Genomic DNA, 24750 nt, shown 5'->3' on the forward strand with positions numbered 1-24750 from the left:
GTCTGGCCCTCTCCAGAAAGAGTCCACTGACCACTGGGCCAGAGGATGGCAGTGTAGAGAGAAGTGGACAGGTTTACCATACACAAGCAGTCCTTCATTATTCACAGATTCCATACTTGCGAACTCGACAACTCATGAGAATTTATTTGTAATCCCACAAACAGTAATCAGAGGGCGCTCTCAGTCATTCCCAGCCACGCCTGATGCATCTGTTCCCAGCGGAGGCCGCACCAGGCCATGCTCTGCCTTTCCACTGTCTTATTATCACCATGTTGCTTGCATTTTTGTGTGTGTGGCTTTTGTTGGCGATTTAAAATGACCCTTAAGCACAGTGCTGAAGGACTGTCCAGTGTTTTTCAATGCAAAAAGTCTATGATATACCTTACAGAGAAAATACTTGTGCTGGTAAGCTTCATTCAAGCACGAGCTAATAGTTCTACAGCCTGTTAGCTCAGTGTTAATGAATTAACGATATGTATTAAAGAAGGTGTCCTTAAACAGAAGCACACATAGACAAGGTTATGTATTGACCGGCTGACGAAAATATGACCAGAGGCTTGCAGGAAGCTAACCTAAGAGCATTGTTTCAGTATTTGCTAATTCAGTGTTTGTGGCAGCTTTATAGAACATAACTCTGGCGAGAAACAAGAATGGCTATATTTGGGAGGCAAAAATCAATACAATTTGGGGATGGATTAAATGTGAAGTAAAATGAAGTCAAGAATGACTCCCAGGTTTCTGATGTCAACCACTGGAGGGAAGATGATGCCATTTATGGAAATAAGGAATTCTGGAAAAGGCCTGTATTTCAGAGGACTGACCCAAAGGTTTTCTTTGTACATGTTAAACGTGATACCTGTGGGACATCCAAGTAGCGATGGCAAATAGATTGTTGGCTCTATGACTTTGGAACTCAAAATATAAATCCAGGGAGAGATAGAAGTTTGGGAGCTCCTGACACACACAGATGGTATCGAAAGCCCTTGGGAATGAGGAGGGCTGAGCCCCCGGAGCCATGAGAAACTCTTCCTTCCTGAATGAAGAGGTGGGTGAACTTAAGGCTCTATTTGTTTAATATGAAATTACTTTGGGGAGGAACGTAATCTTGGTGGCACATATCTAGAACACGATAAATGTTCACACCCCTGGACTTACTAATTCAACTTTGGAGAATCTATCCTAAATTTCGGCCACACCTTGTTACACTGAGTAACGCTAAGAAACATCTCATGATAGTAAAACCAGAAATAACCTTAACATTTGGGGAACATTACGCTGACAACACTACTGATGTTTCCCTCTATAATTTCTTCTACAGATTCTAAGCTTAGAAATTTCAACTTCTCCAGAGGTTTAATAAATATCCACTTCTATTTCTTTCAAGCTTTAATCAAAATAAACAAGCAAAAAACAAAAAACAAAACCAAAAACGAATTCTTTCCCCTGACCTACTGAAACGCAAACAGCTTCGGGGCCAGGGTCTTGGCCTGTTTTGTCCACCGTGGGGCACACAGCACTGAGAACAGCACCTGGCATGTTGAATGTGCTCTGTAGACTTTTGTTGAATTTAACATTTTAATCACGTAGAACTGATGCTGGTATGATGATGTGAGGTGAGAATACCCACTGGGAGTGTTCAAACTGCTATCATGTGGTCCCGCTCCCATTGTTCAATCGGGCTTCCTTTCGCCCACTGCCTCCTGGCACCTCCTTCATCATCTATTAGATGCTCACTGACAACAGGGCCTTAAATCTGGCTCACGCATTCTGCCCCATGGATGGGTCAAGCTTCGTGCCAAATCTGATGCTTTATGGCTTCTTTCGCGCACGGCAGAGCTAGCCCCTTCGCTCCTCTCTCCTCTTTCAGGCCTGCACCACCTTGTCTTTCAAGAAGACCCACAGAAGGCAGCCTCTCTCCCAGCTCCATGGGGAGTCTGCTTCTCCCTCTGACCTTCTTCCCTTTCATGCTCTCTCTCACTGTCTCTCTCTCAAATAAATACATAACATCTTTACAAAAAAAAAAAAAAGAAGTTAGCTTCTCAAATTTTAAGACCGTTATATAGGTTTTGATTGGAACGAAGAACATCTATATTTGGCGAAAAACCACAAGCACATTCCATATTTTAGGCCCTCACTGAGGATTGGGACTCTAGCCTGGCGGTCCAGGGCACCAGCTCCAGATCCGGATGGCCTGGCATCGGGGTCAGCGGCCATGGAGCCTTCCTGAGCTTCCATGCAGCACGATGGTAGCATGACCTACCCTACAGCAAGGCTTCGAGGATTCAGGGAATTAATGCAAGTGAAACTTCATAGCAGAAGCAGCAGCACCCAGGGCCCGACAAGCATTAGCTGTCATTTTCATCTTTTTATGACACGTTTTCTTCCTTAGAGGTCTCAGCAAGATTATTCTCAGATGTTTTATCTGTTCTGCTACTCAAACGAGTTCATGTCTCAGCTGCCTGTTACTATATCCATCCTGTGGGCCAGCCACCAGCCTAAGTGCTAGATCATCAGGTCAACATGATCCTGCTTGATGAAGACGAGGCAAATGGGACAGCAGAGCCTCAGGGAGGTGTGTGAGACATTAACACTCTAGAATCATCCGCCCCTTCCCCCGGGATCCTGATTGCGTATCTCCCTGTCGCGTGGTGCAAGGACCACTCCGACTCACCTGTGAGGACAAGACAAGGGCACGTTCTGGCATCAGCTGGGGCACAAGCCCCTGCCTCTACCAGCTGCTGCTCGGGAGACCCGAGACACATTATCTAACATCTCTAAGCCTCACTGTCCTCTTGAACAAACAGGGAAGATCACAGAGCTCTTTATGTTAGTTAACAGAGATGTATCATTACCCTGAGAATGACAGCTGCCCAGTACACTCTGGGACCCCAGGGCCAAACTAGATGAGCTACAGACTGGCTGAGTTTGCTGGGCCAAGAGGCAGTAGCTCAGGCCGTGGAGAAGATGGGGCCTCAGCTCTCCCAAGCCAGAGGCAAGAAGGCCAGGGGCCGGATCTGTACATTGTCCTACGGCTTCGCGGCCACAAAAGGGCAAGAGAACTAAAAATAATGCTAACGTCAGGTCTCTGACTCTCACTCTTTCAAGGGAAGCTCTAATCAAAACAGCTACCATCTTGTTTGAAACAGGTACTGATTTTTCATTCTGAATGCATTCATCCTAAAACCGGGGTTCTCAATTAGAAATGCAAATTCTCGAGCCCCACCCCAGACCTACTGAAACAGAAACTGAGGGCGGGCCCCCTGATGAGTTTTAACAAGCCCTCCAGGTGACGGATGGTGCCAGGATGGTGCCAGAGTCGCAGAAACGCCTCTCCCAACAGGGCCAGACACAAACGGCCCCGGACAAGGGTTTCAAGGGTCCCTCCGCTTAGACCCTCACACCTACGAGCACGTCGGGGTGAAAACACAGCCAAGATACACAAAGTCAAAGAACAAACGGGCAGGCTGAGGAGCCTGGCTGTGGGCTGAAGAGTGGGAAGTAATAAGTAGGTGGAAGCAGAGACGTGAGATGACATCAAGACGAGGAGAGGCCGCGTACCTCAAGGGCTCAAACAGACAGAACAGAAAAGCTGTAGGATTTACTAGGCTCTCTGTCAAGTTTCGCTGTGGGAGGGACAGACACACTGGTTCCGGAGCTACCTGAGCAAGCAACAGGAAATGGGTCAGTTTCATCAACTCTGCTTTATGGAGCAACCAGAGTCTGAGATCAAGGTTCAGGAGGGAAAGAAAGGAAAGCTGAGCATCCAGTGAAGCAATCCCCAGCCGTGACCTGTATAAACAGGAAACATTTCAAGTTGCCTTCGTTGCCCCAGATTTTACAGCAAGAAGTCCCCTTATCAGCACTGCCCTTAGCATGGGGGAGGGGCAGGGCTCCAGCTGCAGAAAGTATGAAAGACCCCGTACTTTCAAGGTCCCAGGCCCGTGCTCCCAAGGTCAAGAGGACACGGAGGACACGGAGGGGGCACGGGTTTGAGCACCGCGCTCTTCTGATTATGCTCTAGGTCCCTGGCACCCAGGCCTTCCCCAGGGCCCCTGGGTGCATGTTTTGGTTTTCTGAGAAAAAAATGACTCTACACTGTACCTGGAAGATTAGAATTTAAAGAAAAAAAAAAGAAAGAAAAAAAAAAGCTGCTTAAGGGCTAGAAGGGACTCTGAGGTCCTCTGAAACTCATTATGGTTCCACTGGTTTCTCTTCTTGATTTTTCTGTTTTTGTTAATAAGTAGCTCATGATGACAAGCTGCAAACTTTCTCAGAGAAACAGGAAGAAGAGCTTCCTAGGAGAGGACTGGAAGCCATGGAGCTGACAGGTCAGGTAACCCTGCTTTCCTCGGGAAAGGGGGAAATACTCCCTCGGGAAAGGGGAACGGCAGGAGGTATCGTGGGCTGCATGAGGACCCAGGAGAACCCTCCGCATCAGCCCCCTTACAGGCAGGTCTGGGGGACAAGGTGAGGGCTCTGAGAGGCTTGCAGGAACCACACACCCTGGACCTCCCACTGGTAGCACGGCCCAGGGAAGCCCCCACCCCCCCACCTCACTGTTCTGAGCCTTTTATGCACACCGCCCTGGGGGCTGAGAACCCCAGCTCTGCCTCCTCCCTTCTCTCCAGGCAACATCAGGGCAGTCTCTTCACTGCTCTGGGCCTCAGTTTCCCCGTGTCAAAGGTTGATACTAGCATGTGATGATCCCACCAGGTATACACTGTGCCCAGTAAGATTCTGAGATACTCTAATCTCAATGTTGAAGGTGAGAGACCCTCTAAAAAGAAGAGATTCTTCAGAAAAACAGGATAAATAGCATGATATTGCCAATCCCTGCAAGATTTCCTGATGGCCACAAGGTGTGGGGAGGAGAAGCGAAAAGGAACAAATATGTACTGAACCCCTGGGTCAGGCCTGCTGAGAAGGGCTCTAGGCACGTTTTCCTGTGTGACCCCAACCAGAGCCTCTGTTCCATCTCACAGCGCTCGCAACTCCCACGGCAGCACACGGCCTCCCGGCACGGCTCACCCTCTGGCTGCCTCGTTCCACTATTACAGCCAAGCCAGGAAAAATTACCTTGTTCAAGTATCATTTTGATTATATTGGTCCCCTTCTCCTCACCATAAAATGTCTCTTGAATTAGAACCCCTTTTAAACCTTCCAACAACTGATCCCAAACACTTACCATTCTCGTCTGCTGCTCTATTTTGTGCTTACCACTCCAGCCAAGCAAAAATTACTTTGCAAATGAATTCCATTATGCACCCTGCTTATTCACCTTGTTAAGCCAGCACAAGAGTTTTGACTGGTTCTGTTGTCTCTTTGTACGGGAATACCTCGCTTATCCGACATCCGTGGCAATGAGCTGCTCCACAAAACCGATCTACATAAATTAATTTCCTATCTTCCAGAAGTTTAACCCTTGAGGGAGCCCTAAATCCTTTTTGAAGTTGTGCTATAATTAAACGAGAGTTTCTTTAACTATTTTCCAAAGGAAACATTTCTGTAATGTATTAGAGAACCTCCCAGTCTTGGTTAACGGAACATAATGAATATTGATTGATCTTCCCTGATGGTGCAGGTCACACTTGATGAGTAACCCTAGGCACAGCACTGGGGCTGCAAGTCTAAGCGGTGCAGGGCTAAAGCTGAGCGCGCGTGGAGCGTGCTCACGCTCTCTGCCTGTAACGAGATCCCCTGAAATTTACTTTCCTGCACGAGGCTGCTCTCAGCCTGGATGCTGGGGAGGAAGTGCAGTCACAGAACCCAGGAGGGTGTAACGTGCTGCCTTTCCGCACAATTTCGGTAATTTACATGCTGCTTTTTGTCAGAGCTCTGTAAATTCTTCATCAGGGGGAGAGGGGGGGGGGGAAGCATGGACTTCCACAACCAGCAATAAACCAGGGTTTTCCAAATCTCCTTACCAGAAGACTTTTCACAGGACTGCCGGGCCACTTGCCATTAAAATTTGTTCTTTAATGCCCTGTGCAACCAGAAGTTCCACACAGAACTGGCATGACGGATCCCTTTGCTTATGACAAGCTCTTGGAAAATACCTTTATTTTTTTAAGATTTTATTTATTTATTTGACAGAGAGAGAGAGAAAGATATCACAAGTAGGCAGAGAAGCAGGCAGAAAAGATGGGGGGGGGGGAGCAGGCTCCCTGCTGAGCAGAGAGCCGGATTCGATCCCATATCCCTGAGACCATGACCTGAGCTGAAGGCAGAGGCTTAACCCACTGAGCCACTCAGTGACAGGAAAAATCTTTTTATGTTGTGAATCACAACTCCACAGGCTGAAGCCCTGAGGTGATACTGATAAGGAGGAAAACAGTAAAAATACAGGAGGCGACCTGATGGCATCAGGATGCAGACACAATCTGGAAAGTATGTGACCCCAAAGTGCTTTTCTAACCAAAGTTAGGGCCGCTTCTATGGTGCTCTCTCCCCGAGGACGGCGGCGGCACACAGCCGCACACCTGAAGGAGAAGGCCCTCATGCGCTCACCCAGCGCTTTGGCGGGGAAGGTTTTAGAAAGTCTACAGCATTAGCACATCAAAGAGTCAATCCATCTTCATTCTGCTTAAACACAGTGGCATTTAATTAATCAGAACGAATGAAAGCAAAAGAAGTTAGGCAAGGATTGCTAAAACAGACCACTTTCAAAACACTACAAATCTCTTCAATGCCATGTGCAGAAATAAAGTGGCTGTAAAAACCACAAAATTATGTGGCAGTTTTCAAGGTTTGCCTTTTTTTCTTTCTTTCTTTCTTTCTTTCTTTCTTTTTTTTTTTAACTGGCAACTATTTCACTAGCTTACTTCCTAATGGTAAAATCCCTCGTCAGAAAGCCATAGGCTGAATGGCCTTGTCCATCAGTATCTTCTGCCTTTTCTGTTGGCTTTAGACCAAAGACAGGGAGGAATCCTGGCTGTTAAGGCTGACTTGAAGCCACTCTCATGAACACTTAGCTTACTTGTCACAGAGAACCTGGAAAAACAGGTATGGCTTTAGCTGACTCAGAGTCTCCAAAGAATTTGACAAACTTTCCTTTCTAAACCTGGGCGAACTGATATTACACGGAATCAAAATTCTTGTGTGTGTTCTCTTCTCTTCTTTCGATGAGCTGTTCAGCTTCATATACGTGAGTCCTCTGCATTCTGTCAGTTCTGTAGGAGACAGTAAGTAAGGTTCTAAAGAGCTGGAGGTAGAGGGGTGACTTCAAAGTGACCAAGCACATTCAGAGTCAAGCAGAAGGTGGCACTGTTGGGGTGAAGGCGGGCCAGGCATGTGCAGAAGGCACAGAGACCCCGGTGAGAGCAAGCCAACTGTTGGTCACCAACCCAGGGCTGGTGTAATGGAAGTTATTACTTAGATGTATTAGGAAGAGTCAATTCAGCAAATATTTACAAAGGGCTACTAGCTTTAACGAACTGCCCAGCTACTGTGGGGGATACAAAGATGAATCAGATTTGGTTCTCCCCTCCAGGGGTTCACAATGATGCAAGAACCCTGAAGTCATTTTTCTTGTGTACGCTGTACTAATGAGACCATTATTAAAGAACTGTATTCGGTTTCGACCACCACCATTTCCTTTTAATGTGGACAAACTAGAGACAGCTCAGAGGGAGAGGACGCAGAACAGGCTCCACGAGGAAGTGGCTGTAGAGACTCACTTACTATCTCCAAATACATGAAAGGTTCTAGGGGAAAGAACTGAGTAAAAGAAAACAGGTTTGAATGCAGGCAGGTGAGAATCAGGCAGCCCCAGGAATTTCTCAGCAGTTGGGTTACCAGAATCCTGGAACTGGTTACTGAGGGGGCTCCTAGTGTGGCCTTTTCTGGGGGCAGGGGACTGTTTCGGCGAACTGTCAATTTAAAGTCATGGACATTCACCTTCCTGAAGGCAGGAGGATGAACTACACTTCCCCCAAGGTCCTCTCCTGCCCTGGGTCCCAAACTCCCAAGATGCCGAGCTGGCTTTTCTTCTACAACTCCCTGAGAGATCTGCCGAGTGACCCTCCGGATCTAGATCCCTTCTAATAAGCACCACAAAACCACCTGGAATACAAGATAGCAGCTAGGCAGCAAAGCCAGGAATTAAAAAATTCTCCAACACCCACAAATAAGGCAGGGGTCCATCCAGAACGCAAGACCCTAAATACCAAAAACGAATCCTCCCAGTGGTGTGTGCAAATTAGAAACATATTTGCGTTTACAAGGATACAAAATGTGAGTAATGAAAGAGGAAGAGATGGTAATTAGAGAGGGTGATTTCTAAGGAAACTTGTAATAGGAATTTCCAACATTCCAAAATACTTGTTTGGTCCAAATTAAAATATATATATTGTTTCCAGAGAAAATAGGGAAATGGGGTCTTCCCTTTACACCTGAAGAAACACTAGTTTGTTGAGAATTAAAAACTGGCGCACGTGGGCCGCCTGGGTGGCTCAGTGGGTTAAAGCCTCTGCCTTCCGCTCGGGTCATGATCCCAGGGTCCTGGGATCCAGCCACCCCCCCCCCGCCCCCTCTGCTCAGCAGGGGGCCTGCTTCCTCCCCTCTCTCTGCCTGCCTCTCTATTTGTGATCTCTGCCTGTCAAATAAATAAATAAAATCTTAAAAAACAAAACAAAACTGGCACACATGCAGGCACGTGCACACACACACATCCCAGCTTGAGTCAGGCCACTGTCCGGAAAGCCCAGAAGTACTTTTGACTCTCAATTCCCATAGCCCCTGAATTCCTTGAAGACAGGGACCCTACATAAATGCTCGCAGGTGATGTCATTCAAGAGGTGCCCTGTCTGTAAGACAGGGGTGACAGCACTCACTTCAGGGATCTGTTAGGACCGTGAGTTCACGGAACTGGAGCGAGCAACACGGACCAAGTGGAGCCTCGGTCATGCTTTGTGCTGCAAACTTCACGTCTCAGTTTCTTTTAGAGGAAAAATAAAGACCTTCCTATACCAGCTTTTCAGTTTTCTTCCCCGCCCCACCCCCACCCCCTACTAGAGTTCTGCCATATGAATTGGAACTATTACGAGTTTGGGCCTTTGGGGTTCACACTCTATCGGTGGTTATATAAAGTCGGCTGGCATTATCCTGAGTCCCATTTTTGATAGCTGCCTGAAGTGCCCGAATTGCCACCATAAGACTACCAGAAAGCTCTGGCAAATTACACGTTTAGAGAACAATACAAAATGGTTACATAGCATACCCTCTTGATCATCACTACTTTGTTTCATATAAACTTCAAAGGTGGTTCCCCAAGATTAGTCTCTACAGAGGAAGGAAGAGAAATGAAACATTTAAAAAAAAATTTAAGTATGAAGACTAGAAGCAGCTGTAACTTGCATAAGGCACCACATTTTTTCTTCGAGGAAAACTATGTTGAATACACGATGAGCCAGACCCTGGCCTGGGACTGAGTGGCTGCCGCTCCTCTGAGGAGGTCCTGGGGGAGCCACCTCTGGCTGCTCCCTCTCCGGGCCTGCCTGGGGTGGGGGCATGGATCTGGGTCAGGGGCGAAGGTTATCTTTCCTACTTCGGGATACTTTCACGGAGGCACAGCTGCAGCTCCTGAAACTGCTCTAACGGTTTGTTTCCTCATTTTTAAAGTGGCACAGAATGTGAGAAATTCTCTACCTGAAACCAGCAGAAACTCAGTGGGAATAGAAATCTAGAAAGGTCACAGAAGGGGTCAAAAAGGCTCTTTCTTCTGTGGCCATAGGGGGTTTATTGTTGCTGGTGCCCAAACTGGAGGGGGAAATAGCAGGAGATTAATAATTGAAATGTTGCTATTATTGGTTTTCTAAACTATATGTGGGCTAGTCCTTCCCTGGAGTCATCATGCCTGTAAACAGCCCCCCAAAATAGAGGAATTTAACGCATGCCTAACAAACTAACAAAATACCTCCGACAGCCAGGCACTTCACAGGCACTCATTTCTGATGGAGTCCTTGCCCAGCCCAATGAGGCTTAAAACACTACAAAATTCCGAGAAGTTAAGTAACATGCCCAAAGTCACACAGCTAGATTCAAACCCAGGTCTCTCTGATTCCAGTACTAGACCACACTGTCCGGAACTGAGGGTAAAATTAATGAGCCTTGATTCACTGCTCAAAAGTAGTGAGAATGAAAACAATATTTATACTTACTCATTTTAAAAATATAAAACACAAACACAGGAAAAGATATTTTAGAACATGTGTCATCAAATTCTTTTAATGGAAGATGATTCAGAACCCATTTCTTGGTAGGCATTTTGGTAGGTGTCTTCAGACCCATCTGACAACTTTGAGTATTAGAGTTTGGGGAAGTGGGACTGTGTAAGTCAATACTAATTGACATGACACATCTCGGGTATGGCGGAACATGATTAACTTGGATTTTAGGGTCCTCTAATTCAGAACCCATGGCAATATAGGCCTGTGGTTCTGTGTGGCTGGCCTTTGCACTACATACTGAAAAAAAGGCTTGCTAAGCAATTTGATGGAGTAAACACAATCGCAGGGCAAATGTTTAACTTTCTAAAGAAAATAAACCTTTTTTAAAAAGTCTAACTTAATCAGTACCAAGTTACTGAAAATGAATGTGCTATTTATAAACCTAACCTTAAAAGCAAGTAGCAGGAGACTGGTAACACTTTGCTACCCATTAGTGTATTATCAAACATACCCTGTTTCAAAGACCACGTTTCTCCCTCAACAGTGGGCAGTTCAGAAGGCCCCACTGCTGCATTCAGACCTTGACCCAGTATCCCAACTTGGGGCAAGTGCACTCCATTCAAGGAATGAGTGCGCTCCCGAATTCCAGCTGAAATGCCTCACCTGTCATTATACTGCTCCTGAGAAGAACCCCATGTTTGATTTTTGTGGCAGCTTGAAAACGATTAGGAATCTTCTCGGCGAATTCCCCAGGAAAAGCCCTGCTCCTTCAGGATACACAGCGGGAGCCCATGCATTCTGACGGGGATATGGTAAAAATCAGGCTCACTGAATCCAGTGGATCTCGCCAAGGAGGGAAAAAGGAGGTCACCAGAGTCTTAGATGCACTCATCACACTAAGTGAATGTAGGTTCCAGCAGCACAATCCTTTATAGAGGTCACCTGTCTGTTTTAGAGCATGACCAAGAGTCTCCTTCCAAAAGACCCAGGCCTGAGCTTGTGCCCGGGGAGGCTGGACTGGCTGGGAAGGGAGAGGAGGAAGCCTAGGGAACTAAGGATAAAGAGGCAGGGAAACTCCAGCAGAGTCGAAGGGTATGAGGTGTAGGAACAGTTAAGACAGCACACAGACAAGACTGAGCGAAACCCAGGGTGGAAAGAGGTGACCAGGTAGGTCATCTGGAACAGGGAACGGAGCCTGCAAAGAAAAACAAGTGAGCTCCCGAGACCTTTGAGATCCACGATTATGCTTAAACCTTAACACTTTACCCACCCACAATTCTTTATCTTGTGTAATGCACGGAAAGAACACTGTAGTCCAACTAGAGTGCCAAGTCTTAGCCTTGGGGGTATGGCCTGCATTCCATATGGATTTAGAACGAAAGGAAAGGGAGAGGACCCGCACAGTTTCCGAGATGGGCTTCTCATAAAGTTGACAAAATACATCTCAAACGCACGTACCCAGGCCCTTATAAAACGGAAAGCAGCGTTTACTATAGTTCTGAATTCAATGCCAAGTTCCCTCCCTAATGCACACGCAGAGTGTCCAGCAGAGGGAGTCTCAAGGAGGTACTTAATAAAGAGAAAATTGTTTCATTTTAACACTCCATAGACAGTGGGAGCATTGACTGTAGCCCCCTCCCATAGACACAGACGAACAATGACTGCCCAACATGGGTTCTCCTGCCCTGTTCACAGGGCCACCGGCTCGTTCTATTCTGCCTGGTGGAGTGATCAGAAATTTCGTTTTGTTTTGTCGAATGGTTAAATGGACCTTGTGTTCTTCAGAATCAAAGAGGAAAGACCCTGGAATAACATCTCTCTGTTGCCTTCTAAACAGCCCCTTTGTTTCTAAGAGAGTCTGAAAAAAAATATTTACAGTCCATAGGTTATTTACAGCCTCATTATCCAGGGCCTGACTGGTAACTTTATTCCATCCAGAAACCAAATTCATTTGGAGCCCTGGAACTAATAACAGATTTTCTTTTCAGATAAGTTTTTTTTTTTTTTTAATCTGCCTCTTGTAACAGAGATAAAACTATTAATGCGTTCCCTGTCTCACTCGCCAGCACTGTTCTCGGGATTTATAGAAGGATTAAAACCTCCTCTCCCAGCCCCTCCTCTCTGCTCCACACAAACCCTTTCCCCTCTCATTTGCCATTTCATCCACAGAACATCGGAACAAAACCAAAAGAAAGCCAGATGGACCAACGCTAAAAGTATGTAAAGGCTGCTATTTCAATGATTTCATGAGAAAAACATTTTCACGACGAAATGACTGAAAAAAAATCGGGCACCCTTCGGTTTAAAATTCCTTCTACTACAAGCACACAAAAACACACCGAAGTGTAAAAACTTAGTTGATTCTGGTTTGATTTCTGGCTGGAAGCTGACAAGAACTGACTGAAGAGAAACCGGAGAGAGAGAGAGAGAGAGAGGAAGGGCAAGGGGAAGTGGAGTGCATTTGCCCTCCGCTCTTCTCTTTCTTCCTAAAGAGTCAAATGAGAAAAACGATCCCATGCCAGGTGAAGGTGCACCACGCAGGTTTACCCAGACCGACCGAGGAAAACGTCTCGGCCGCTCCCCCCCCCCCCGCCCCGACTTGAAAACCTAAACTATATTTTCCCTTACACACGCTAATGCGGGGAGATTTTAGCCAATTTCATTGTTCTGCCTGGGTCTGAAATGGACTTTTCCTCCGTACCCCCCTCTCACCACCTAGCCCCATACATTCCCATTCGACAGCCCCCCCAAATCGGAGGCTCGCGGAGAATAAAGGAGTGTGGGGAGGGAGTGGAGAGCAGTGGAAAGGGGAGCCGTGGGGACAGAGTGGAAAGATCACCCTAAAGGTAATTTTCTTGGGGGGTGGGGGGGGGAGGAGGAAAGCTAAACCACATCACCTTTATTTATTCCAAATAAATGAAAAGCACAGTCACGGGTCTGTCTTTTCCCAGGCGCCCCCTCCCAATTTCTTTTCTTCGGGCAGTAGCCCACCCTCGCACCCCCCCCCCCCAAAGCCCCTTTTCTCCACCCTGGAAATAAGATCCTGTTAAATTCCGGATCCCGGCCGTTCCGTGGGCAGAGGAGGGGGAGGCGGGGAGGGGTCGGGAGCCGGTTAAAGCCCCGGGGGTGGGGCGCCGGAGGCCGGGCGCCCGGGGGGCTGCGGGCCGGGGGCTGCCCGGCGAGGGGCCGCGGGCAGAACAAAGCTGCGGGGGCCGCGGCGGCCGGGCGGCGTTGGGCGAGCGGGGTCGGCGGGCCGGGCGCCCCTTACCTTCGTACACGGGGGCCATCGGGGCCGGGGTGTCCGCGATTCATGGCAACGGAGAAGGGAACGCGGCGCGCGAGCTCGGCCCCCCCAGCCTCAGTCGGAATCTGCCATCTTGAGCCTGTGTCTCCGCTCTCGGCGCAGCCGGGGCCGCCAGCGCCCGCATCACCGCCTCACTTGGCCGGCGCCGGGGGAGGGGGCCGGGCGCCGCCGCCGCCGCCGCCGCGGCCGGGGCCCTGCGCGGGGCTCCGGGCGGCCGGGCGGGCGGGCGCAGCGGCCGAGGCCGAGGGGCCGGGCGGCCGCGGCCCCCGAGCGGGTCCGCGGTGGGGCGGGAGCCGGGGCGGGCAGCGCGCGGCCAGTGCCCGGCCGGAGCTCAGCTCAGCATGGCTGTGTGTGGGGGCTTCGGCAAAAGTTGCACGGGAGGCGGAGGAGGGGCGGGCGGAGCCGGGAGGAGGGGCGGGGGCGGGGGGCGGGGGGCGGAGGCGGCGGGCCGAGCGCGAGCGAGCGAGCCGCGGAGCGCGGAGTCCGCGCGCAATCGAGCGCCGATGGCACGGATGCGAGGCGGGGAAGGCCGAGCCGAGGGCAGGAGCGGCGGGCCGGGGCGGGCGCGGGCGGGGCGGGGCGGGGCGGGGCGGGGCGGGGCGGGGCCGGGGGCGCGGGCGGGGTTCGGGGCCGCGGCCAGGCTCGCGGGCAAGGTGCGCGCGGGGCAGTTCCGACCGGCCGGGGACCGCCGGGCCGCGCGGGGGGGCGGGGGCAGCCAGAAGTTTGTGTGCGCGCGCGAGCGGGGCGGGAGCGGAGGGGCGCGCGGGGGGCGCCTCGGGCGGGCAGTGCAGCCGTCTCGCTCCGAGCTAGGTGTGGAATGAATGGAGGGAGGAGTGGGCGCTCGCCGGCCTCGGGGGGAGGACGAGTGAGGGGAGGAGCTTCTGGCGCGCCCGGGAGGTCGGAGGTGCGGAGCCATTCCGCGCACGCCCCAGACAGGCGGCCCCGGTGGTGGCCGAATCCCTGCGGGAATCGGGTTTGCACGCCGCGCTCACGGCCGCGGAGTCCTGGGGGCCCCCGACTCTGCCGCCTGGACGGTGGCTCCCAGGCCTCTGCCCTGGTCCTCGCGCTCCGATCGGGGCTTCAACTAAACATCCTCCAAACTCCCCAGCCCGGAGTCTCTCCCGGTTCACTTCAGCTCCCTCCTGGATTCTTTGAAAGGATGCCCTGCCGTCGCCTCCCACATAAGAAGACTCGGGTCCACGCTTAGGCAGTGTTTTTGAAGCTGTGGGTCGCGACACATTAACTGATCGTAAAATTGGTTCCGTGGATGGCGACCCCTTTAAAAAAATGCGATGCAGTAGAAGCGACAGTATTAGAATCCATTGTCCTTTAGTGAGGGTCACTATGGTTTCAGAATCCTTTTGTTTCAGTTGTATATACTGGACAACTGTACAGACCATGATGTAAATTTTTTATTTCCTACTGTGGGTCAAGGGTCAAAAGTTTAAAATCTGTACCGTGGGAGCTGTAAAGTAACGATCACTGTAACTTTCTTAAAAACAACCATGATTTTCTCACTACTTCTTATCCTTCCCAACCTCCATACCCCGTGACGGCACCCCCTCCCCCCCAAAAGTAAGCCCTTTCATACACTTAGCTAGTTTGGGTGGTAAGTGCATAGTTCCCCCTTCCTCTTAGGGTGACCTTTGACTCTGCCAGTTTCTTCACCCCTATATCCAGTGCAGCGCTCCCTACTGCTTCTCTTAGCCTAAGGTTATTCACCTTTGCAGAATCCTAGATTACCACTGCTGGAAACACCGTCTGGGGCAGCCCTCCCTTTTAGAACCGAAAAAGGGAGGCCCCTAGAAGCCAAGTGCATTGCCCAGTATTGCACACCATTCACTCTTAAGGTAACATCGTTTGGCCCCTTTGGTGCTCTCTGCTTCACACCATTCATTCACCCCTTCCTTTCTATCCCACCTGCTGTCCTTAATTGGTCTCGGGCCAGTTCACCCTAAGTGCTGCCACTTCCCTAACACACAGTTCTGACCCTGCTGTGCTCCTGCTAACATCCTTCACGGAGTCAACCTCTGCTGACAGGTACCCAGCTCCCTGGCTCTTAATCAAGGCAGGCAGGCCTGAATTAGCATCCCAAGTACACGAGTTCAGCAAGTCACCGCCTCCAGCAGGACTGGTTCCCTTGCGGTCTTCCGCCAGCCTTGCCCACCTGTGCCTTTGCCCAAGGTGCGACTTTCCCACCAAGGGCGCCTTCTCTGTCTTTTCTCTTTCACCAGATTTTCTACCTGTGCCCGACTTGGGTCCTTCACAAAACAGCCAGAGGCAGCGTGAGATGAAGATAGATCTGGGTTCAGAGCCCCGTTCCTCCACTTCGTAGCTGTGTGAGCTTGGTCAAATTGCTTCACCTCTCTGAGCTGCAGTTTCTGCATCAGCATTACTATGAGATCGTAAGGAGAACAGCATTCTTCCCTTGTATCTGTAAGAGACTATCCTGACATTTACTATACATGTATTGTCTCTCTTCCCCTTCCCAGGGCTACCTAACAGAACTCGTTGCATGGATGGAAACATAACCATTGGTGGCTGCTGAGCACATGGAATGTGATTAATGTGCCTGAGGAACTGGATTTTTCATTTCCACGGCCACATGTGGCGGGCGGCTACCATATTGGATGGAGATCTCTAAACTGCCCATTCAGCAAGGGCAAAAGCCACATTGATCTTAATTCCCCAGCAAGGAGCATGTTGCCTGGCATAGGCTAGATCCTGCCCAAATATCTGGGGAGTGATGGCAGCCCCCATGTATTGTGTGCAACTTTGCAGCACGCACAGTGCTAAGAGCTGGGTTTTAATTATTTTGTATAGTGCTCCCCATGGCCCCTGAGGTGGGGTTGGAGATAGAGCTAGTATAGAGTGCTGGCAGATAAAAGAGATTCAATAAAAGCTTGTTGTTGGGACGCCTGGGTGGCTCAGTTGGTTAAGCAGCTGCCTTCGGCTCAGGTCATGATCCCAGCGTCCTGGGATCAAGTCCCACATCGGGCTCCTTGTTCCGCAGGGAGCCTGCTTCTCCCTCTGACTCTGCCTTCCACTCTGCCTATGCTTGCTCTCGCTTGCTCTCTCTCTGACAAATAAATAATAAATAAAATCTTTAAAAAAAAATAAATAAAAGCTTGTTGTTATTATTATGAAAAACTCCATGTGACCCATGTAACTGATTTTTTTTTCTTTTCAAGAGAAAGTGGGGAAGGGCAGAGGGACAGGGAGAGAGAGAATCCCAAGCAGGCTCCATGCCCACCATAGAACCTGACGTGGGGCTCAATCTCACAACCCTGAGGTCATGACCTGAGCTGAAATTAAGTGATTGTGTCACCCAGGTGCCCCAGTCATACGGATATTTCTCTCTTCTTCTAGGCTCCCATAACAGTTCCTCTCACACATGCTCTGCTGTCACATGGCATACCCAACCCTAGATGGCTGACTTTCCTCTTCTTTGGAGGTGGCCTCTCCCCACAACTGGGCTGGCCGCATCTTGAGGCAAAGTCCATGGTATACTTGTCTGGATGTCCCTCAGCTTAGGGCTTGCCCTGCTTCATATTTAGTAATTGCCTCTCACCTTGTCCCAGCTGCTGTCAAGCCATGAGTGATTCCAGGCAGTAGTTCTCTCTGGAATATCCCCTCTGTCCTTCCAAAATTCTTATGTTGAAGTCCACACCCCCTGTGCCTTGGAACGTGACTGTATTTAGAGATAAGGTCTTGAAAGAGGTAATGCAGTTAAAGTGAGGTCATTTGAGTGGGCCCTAATCCAATACGTTTGGTGTCCTTATAGGAAGAGGAGATTAAGACACGGACATGCAGAGGGAAGACCATGTGAGATGCAGGGAGAAGGCAGCCATCAGCAAGCCAGGGTAGAGGCCTTAGAAGAAACCAAACCTACCGACCCTTTCACCTCAGACATCTATCCTCCAGAATTGCAAGAAAATAAATTTTGGTTCTTAAGGACACACGGTCTGTGGTAGGAAACTAGGAAACCCCCCACAGAAGGTGAATTAAAATGAAGAAAGATCACTTGTGTCACCTGAAAACATCTTAAAGGTGGACTGCTTCCCACAGGCCCACCTTGGGTATGGAAAGTGAGTCCCATGAAAGGAAAACAAGATGGAGACAAGCAGGCAAGATGGCTGCCTTTTCTTTAGACCGCTAAGAGTAAACTCTACCTGTGTGATGCTTGACTGAAGCAAAAAAAGAACTTTCCGTTGAGCCAGCATACATGGCATCATGTAGGTGGGGAAATGTTATTTAAATGAATTTAGATTTTTTTTCTCATGAATGGGCAGATTGATACACCTCTCTGTCTCCCTTCCCTCCTGTGATCACAGTCATGTGGCATCAGGATACAAACCTAACAGCAAACTGCCCCTGAAGGAGAGCGTGAGAGCAGTAAGGGGACAGAACCTGAGACACAGCCCCAAGGAGCACCAGTATCTGAAGTGAGGGAAGAGGAAAAAGAACTCCCTGTGGAGGAGAGGACAGGGAAGCAGGAGGACAACCTCCATGTCCTTAGGACAAGACCACCCACCACAAAGGAAGGTGTGGTCAGCAGTGCTCCACGCTGAGAGATCACATGAGACATGCGACTGGGGGAGACAGCCATTGGATTTAGCAACAAGGTTACATTTGTGACTTTGGTGAAATGGAGGGTTCTTAAATTCAACCGGAAAAGAACGTGCAGTGTTTTGAGAATAGAGGGAGAGGAGGGTTATCGAGGCTCCAGAAGAGGGCGCTAGAGAGCATTCCTGGTAGAAACCGTGCGACCCAAGTCTCAGGGTAAGACAAGGACCTGGCTCCAGGGGCTAGCGCATTTGGCTAGGTTAGTATGCCCCACATTACATTTATTTAATAAACACATTCGAACTTAGTATTCTTAGAAGTTTACAAATATTTGCCCATTTAATAAATCCTTTTCTTTTTTTCCTTTGGCACTGCATGGAACTCTATGCTGCTGAAAGGCCACGTAACTTTAGTGCCTTTTGAGAAATGCCACGAACACAAGAGAACTGGAGAGGAATTGGTAGCCATCTACGTTACCTTTCCTCAGTGTGTCTTTCGACAAATGGTATGAGTCATATCTTCCTCGGGGCTGACCACACATGGTGGTGGTGGTGGGGTTTCTGACCTGGTTTCAAGTTCATTTTGCTTATAGGGCAAATGACAAACATCTTTTCTCATTTATGCCTACCGTTGTGAAAATGCGCAACATCCCAGTACCTTGAAGGCCATAAGATGTAGATGTTTGTCTTTGGGGTGTATATCTTCAGGTCTTTGTGTCTTGTTATCACTCTCTGGGTGTTTGTAGTGTGATACCTGTGCAGGTTGTATCGTATCTGGACTTGATAGGCAAGGCTCTGGTTTCCTTGCCTGGTCCTTCTGTGTCGAAGCCTCTGGTCTTGCCTTTGGATATGCCTGGGAAGAGATGGTTTGCTTTCTCAGGATCTTTTAACAACCTGCCTCTCTCTTGGTCTCTGGCTCTGTGTATGTCTGTTTTTCCTCTCTCTTGCCAATGTATCTGCCTCGTTTTCTTTTTCTGTGCATTTTCCTATCCCACACACAATTCCTTCTTTCTCTCTTTCCCTTTTATGATTCACGTCTTAGCAAGTCATAATATCAACCTACATTTGTTTTAGGTATTCTAAAGAAATTACATCATATTTTGGCTTTACACCTTTGCTTAGCTTAAATGGGATATTTTGTAATAGACAGTTGGACAACTGCATGACTCCCCCAAACAAAGTCTTCACTGGCAGGGCAGGATGCTGACAGAAGACGTGAAATAGTAGACATTGCATTTAAATTAGGAACAATCAGAACGACAGCTTTAAGGGCAAAGGGTAGAGCAAGGCTTGGCAGGGTGAAGGGAAGCTGTGGAAATGGCCATCCTGGAGAAGTTGCACTGGCAAACTCAGGGGAATACAGAAACATCATTCATTTTCTGCTTCTGCTCCTAGAAGAAGAAGAAGAAAAAAAAAGAAGATCAGACACCTGATCTGGGGACACAGGAAAGGCAAAGAGAGGCAGGAACAGTACTCGATAGAAAGGAGTTATTGTCAGAAGAATAAATGCCATGAGCCTACGAGTGTGAACAGAGCACAGGAAGATGGGGTGATTTTGTTGGAGGTTTTGGAAATGGCAGATTAGGACGGATTTGCACATGAGAAGCAGTTCACAGAAGCACTCCAGCTCTGCAGAGAAATTTCCATGATGAGGGGAGATGGATAATAGCTTGGTTTGCCTGACATCAAGTCCAGGCCGAATGTGGACAAACTAGGCCGAAAGAGCATAGGGAGAAGCCTTCAGCCCGAGTGGATACAGAAAAGAGAGTAGGCATAGGAGAGCTCTTTCAAAAGACTGAGGATCCAGTTAAGCCAAGTTAAGCTTAACTCGCTGATTAATCAGTGGACCCATGCATTTCTGGGCTGTGTCAACTTTGTATGGTAGAGTTCCCTCCCATGGGCAGGAAAGAGCTTGCCCCTATGTGGCAACCCCTGGGGGGAGGGGGATGGCCCCAATGGCAGAGGGCTTTTTGGACGCCCGTCATCTGAGGCTGCCTGTGACCTCTCCCATGCCAAATTCAGGGCCCTTTCTTGGCCTCTTCCCTGCCTGATCTCTAAACAAACATTAGTTAGCCACTGTTAATCCCTTCATCCTTCTGGAATCAATCCCCTCCCTTGACTTCTCATAACAGTGCCCTTTTAAAATTTCCTTTCAACCTCCCTGGCCATTCCTTCTCTCTTTCTTTTTTTTGCCCACCAAGAAATTCAATTCATCAAATGGTCAGTGCCTGCCTGCTTACCATGTGTTAGAGTCTAGAGCAGGAGCTGGGAGTATAAAAGGGAATAAGCCACCGGCCCTACTTTCAAGGAGCTCAAGTTCAAAACCACCAGGTAGAGTATAATACATTATAGTGAATGCAGAAGTAAAAGGATGCACATTGTCAAAAGCTAGCACAGAGGGACAAATGGCAGAGAGTGTGTTTACAGGGAGCGAGGAGATGGCCTGTCTGTGCCCAAGAGCGTGAATCCTGGCAGGGAGAAAGCGTGTAGAAAGCCATGGGTGTCTGGGATCTGTCAGAAGTCAGAATATTGCTATACACCAAGAATGAAGCCAGGGCAGTGATCAGGAATGTGGCTGGAAGAAAAGGCAGAGTCTCGTGCTGCCAAGACAAGGAATTTGTCCTTTATTCTATATGCACCAGGTGTGGGGAGAAAACGAGTTCAATTTTGAACCTGTTGAGTTTAAGGTGCCTGTGAGACACGCAGATAGGGATGCTCATTTGCCAAGTGAGTGTAGGAGGCTGGAGCTCAGCCAAGAGTTCTCGGTAAGAGAGAGAAATGTTTTTGAGCCATCGGTCTGTCAGGGGTGGCTAGTTCATAGGAGCGAGGAGATCACATGGGAAGAGGGTACTTTCCCTCTTCAGAGCTCAAAGTGTGGGCCTTGGGTCACCCATATCAAAACCCCAAAGGGACTTTCTAAAGATACTCCCTGTGTAGAACCCCAGGCCAGCTGACTCAGGAATCTCTGGTGGGGGTGCCTGGAAATCTGCATTTTAAAACTACTCAAAACAGAGGTACTCAACAGCCACCAATATGGACACCCACTGGTGTGGGAAGCTAAGAAGCAAAAGGCTGACACTCGGAAGGGAGAGACCCAACCATTTAGGGGCGGTGTGGTTTCCTCTAGGGTTAGAGGTGCCAGCCCAGAGTCCTGACATCGCGGAGGTGAGCCACAGACTTCCAGGTTGAGAGAAGCTAGGTCTTTATTCAGTACCTCTAGCCGGGCCTCCTGCTGCTTGCCACTAACAGCATCTTAATTAATATAAAGAAGAATTTAATTTTGTGATTTCCAGATAGTGTTTCATCATAGTCCACGTGTAGCTCTTTAAAAATATTTCAACAGCCTCGAAGTGTAATTTTTAAGAAACAAAAGATCTTTGGCATACAATTCTGAGCATTTTCATTGTATGTGTGAGAGGAATTTGAATTTTTAAAGAATTTCTCTACAAATATGGCAGTATCTTCAGCTTGCATTCCATTTGCCCTAGGTGATACACTTAATCAACATTCAGAAACTGCTGATTTGCTTATCTTTTCTGTAGGAGACATATACTGCCTGCCTGATTTGAGCCAGTTTGGCTGGCCGAGCTGGATGTTTAAATAGAAGGCAGAACAACAGAGATTTAAATATACATGCATATACATATATATGCACATATATAATTATCATGTGTAATAATTATTATAAATATATAAATATATAATATAAATAACTATAACATGTATTTATATATTTAAATTCATACAAATTAAATATTTATATGATTATATATCCATATATTTAAATTTATATAAATTAAAGACTTTATATAAATTATATATTATGTAAAATATATAAATTAAATATAAAATAAATATATACTTATTGGGGCACCTGGGTGGCTCAGTGGGTTAAAGCCTCTGCCTTTGGCTCAGGTCATGATATCAGGGTCCTGGGATCGAGCCCTGCATCAGGCTCTCTGCTCAGCAGGGAGCCTGCTTCCTCCTCTCTGTCTCTGCCTGCCTCTCTGCCTACTTGTGATCTCTGTCAAATAAATAAATAAAATATTTTTAAATAATAAAATAAATATATACTTCTATAAATATGTATATTATTTATATTTTTTTTTCTTGGATTTCCTTGTGCTCTTTTGACAGTATTTTGTTGATTCCAAACTTCCAAATGTTAAATCCTGTGGCAAGTAACCACTGAGAGGGTAAGGTGGGGAGCAGGGAAGGGCCAGAGTTCTTACATCAGGGAATAGGCTGGCATTGCCCAGAGCCTGAGTCTGAGCTCAGGGCAAAGCCAGGGCCGGCTGAGGATGAACATGGCATTAGCTATGAGATTGACCTCGCTTACCCTATTCATATTGCAGCCTATCGCCTCTCCCCCACTGTCCTCCACTGCACCTTACTTCCCCTTACCTGGTGGTCTTAACTTTTTTGGTTTGTGAACTCATTTGGCAGTCTAGTGGAGCCTAGGGACTGCTTCTCACAACACTGTTTTGTTTTGTTTTGTTTAAGATTTTTATTTATTTGTTTGACAGAGAGATCACAAGTAGGCAGAGAGGCAGGCAGAGAGAGAGGAAGCAGGCTCCCTGCTGAGCAGAGAGCCCGATGCAGGGCTCGATCCCAGGACCCCAAGATCATGATCTGAGCCGAAGGCAGAAGCTTTAACCCACTGAGCCACTGAGCCACCCAGGCGCCCTGCAACACTGTTTTTAAATGCATTAAAAAAACACACAAAGTTACCAAAGAAACTACTAACACTGAGATACAGTTACCAAATATATGTTTCTTTATTGATACATTAAATAACTTGATGGAACTGAAGGTCCAATAGCTACAAAGTAGTGAGGAGTAGAAACAATAGTTCAAGGTAAGGATATAATGTAAAAAAATACCTGTAACTTCCACTGGGAACAAACTCAGAGCCACTGCAATCCCTCAGGTGTCTGGTTGCCTGCAGTCAGATTCGAAGTTTAAGGTTAATGAGAATAAAGAAGTCATTTTTCTCCCACTCAAGTTCACAAACCCCCCTGAACTCTAGCCACAAACCCCTTGTGGATACGGGGCTCTAAGATAGAACCCCTGTCCTTATCCTGTTCTGCTATTTCTGCATAGTATTTACATCTTCCAACATCATATATGATTTATTTATCTTTTAAGTTTGTTTTTTAAAATTGTCTGATTCTCCCAATTAAAATGCAATTTCCACAACGTCAGGAGTCTTTGTCTATTTTATTCACTGATGTGTCCCGAGTATCTTAACAGTTCCCAGCATATACTGGAAGCTTCATAAAACCCTGGCCAATGAGTAAGACCAGAATGCACCAGCCTCTGAGTTGGGGCTGGGTGGCAAAGAGTTCTTTTGTCTTATTTTTCTTTCTCCTCTCTTCCTTCTCTGTTTTCCATCCTCTTGATTTCATCTGCATAATCTCTCTCCCCTTTCCTTTATTTCTTATTATCGTCTTTCTGTTTCTCACTCAAGAAATTCTTTTGACAGAGGGGCGCCTGGGTGGCTCAGTTGGTTAAGCATCTGACTCTTGATTTGGGCTCAGATGATAATCTCAGGATTGTGAGACTGAGCCCCATATTAGGCTCAGTGCTCAGCCCTGAGTCTGCTTGAGATTCTCTCCCTTTATCTTCCTGTGCCCCTCCCCTGACTCTAAATAAATAAATTAATTGATTAATTAAATAAAATCTTAGAAAAAGAAATTAAGAAATTCATTCAACAGGGATTTACTGAGAATACAACGGTGAAAAGAGAGACCCAGACTGGGGCTCCTAGAGCTCACCACCCAACAGGCAATGGCTGAGAACATGGCCTTTGGAATTATGCCAACCCAAGTTCAATGTCTGCCTCTACATAGTACTTGTTCTCTGACCATGGACAAATCTCTTAGCCTCTTGGTGATTTAGTTCTTTTACACCATTTGGTCACTCATCATATTCATTAGAGGGCTTACTATGGGCTTGGCATTGTGCTAGTCACTTGCAATCTAATGGGGAGAGAGAAAAGGCAACACACAATGGTATGACCAGTGCTCTGATGGACAAAGGACAAATGCTATAAGAGGGCAACTCCTGATGATATCTTCAATCCTATGAAATCTGGTCATAGTGCACTGCCATAATCAAGGACAGTTCTTTCTTTCTTTTTTTCTTTTCTATTCTTTCCTTTTTTTGCATTTCTGGAACACTAAGTGCAATTCAAGTTCATAGTGCAGGACAAGCATTATTAAATCATCCTTTATTGTACCCAGACTTCATTTTCTTCTTCCAGGCACCCCAAGATTTGATTGTACAGATTGACTTAAATTCTTACCTTGCCTTTGGAGTGGAAGGAAGGAGGTAGGGCAGAAATACCAGGACTGGGGCACCTGGGTGGCTCAGTGGTTGAGTGTCTGCCTCCAGCTCAGGTCATGATCCCAGGGTCCTGGGATGGAGCCCCGCATTGGGCTCCCTGTTCAGTGGGGAGCCTGCTTCTCCCTCTCCCACTCCCCCTGCTTGTATTCCCTCTCTCGCTCTCTCTTTCCACCAAATGAATAAATAACCTTTTTTAAAAAAAGAAATATGAGGGCTGAAGATTTCAGGGTTCTCTTTGGCGGAGAGCAGAGAAGAGAGGGCTGTGTAGGCCCCCTTTGCACTACTTTTGCCCAGAAACAGGAGCACACAGTGGGGTGGAAATCCTGAGGGTAGTGGCATGTAGGCCGCATACTGAAACACGAGGAGG

At 47.8% G+C, this 24750-nt stretch overlaps 1 protein-coding gene and 2 long non-coding RNA genes across 11 annotated transcripts in view; 1 reads left to right on the top strand and 2 right to left on the bottom strand.

Annotated features, from left to right (window-relative positions):
- HIPK2 (homeodomain interacting protein kinase 2) overlaps window positions 1–13852 on the bottom strand; it is a 180285-nt gene extending 166433 nt beyond the window's left edge. For 2 of the 8 annotated variants that reach the window (XM_045063049.1, XM_045063047.1), the window contains exon 1: window positions 13435–13852. In XM_045063049.1, coding sequence (XP_044918984.1) covers window positions 13435–13453 — 19 coding nt within the window. In that variant the 5' untranslated portion in view covers window positions 13454–13852. The remainder of the gene's footprint in view (window positions 1–13434) is intronic. The other 6 variants (XM_045063048.1, XM_045063046.1, XM_045063053.1 and 3 more) reach the window with 3 other exon arrangements.
- Window positions 13853–14076: 224 nt separating this feature from the next.
- On the top strand, window positions 14077–16450 carry LOC123394836. 2 transcript variants are annotated; one of them, XR_006609556.1, is made up of 3 exons: window positions 14077–14123; window positions 15705–15875; window positions 15963–16450. It is a non-coding gene; the product is annotated as an uncharacterized LOC123394836 (long non-coding RNA). The 2 variants fall into 2 exon arrangements; XR_006609555.1 differs by lacking the exon at window positions 14077–14123 and adding an exon at window positions 14131–15320.
- Window positions 16451–19251: 2801 nt separating this feature from the next.
- On the bottom strand, window positions 19252–23216 carry LOC101679021. Its single transcript, XR_198641.3, has 2 exons — window positions 22919–23216; window positions 19252–19426 (listed from the first exon to the last, which is right to left on the bottom strand). It is a non-coding gene; the product is annotated as an uncharacterized LOC101679021 (long non-coding RNA).
- Between the last annotated feature and the right edge of the window lie 1534 nt (window positions 23217–24750).

Source organism: Mustela putorius, unplaced genomic scaffold (assembly GCF_011764305.1).
Source record: "Mustela putorius furo isolate JIRA1106 unplaced genomic scaffold, ASM1176430v1.1 tig00003845_pilon_pilon_pilon, whole genome shotgun sequence".
Taxonomy (NCBI): Eukaryota; Metazoa; Chordata; class Mammalia; order Carnivora; family Mustelidae; genus Mustela; species Mustela putorius.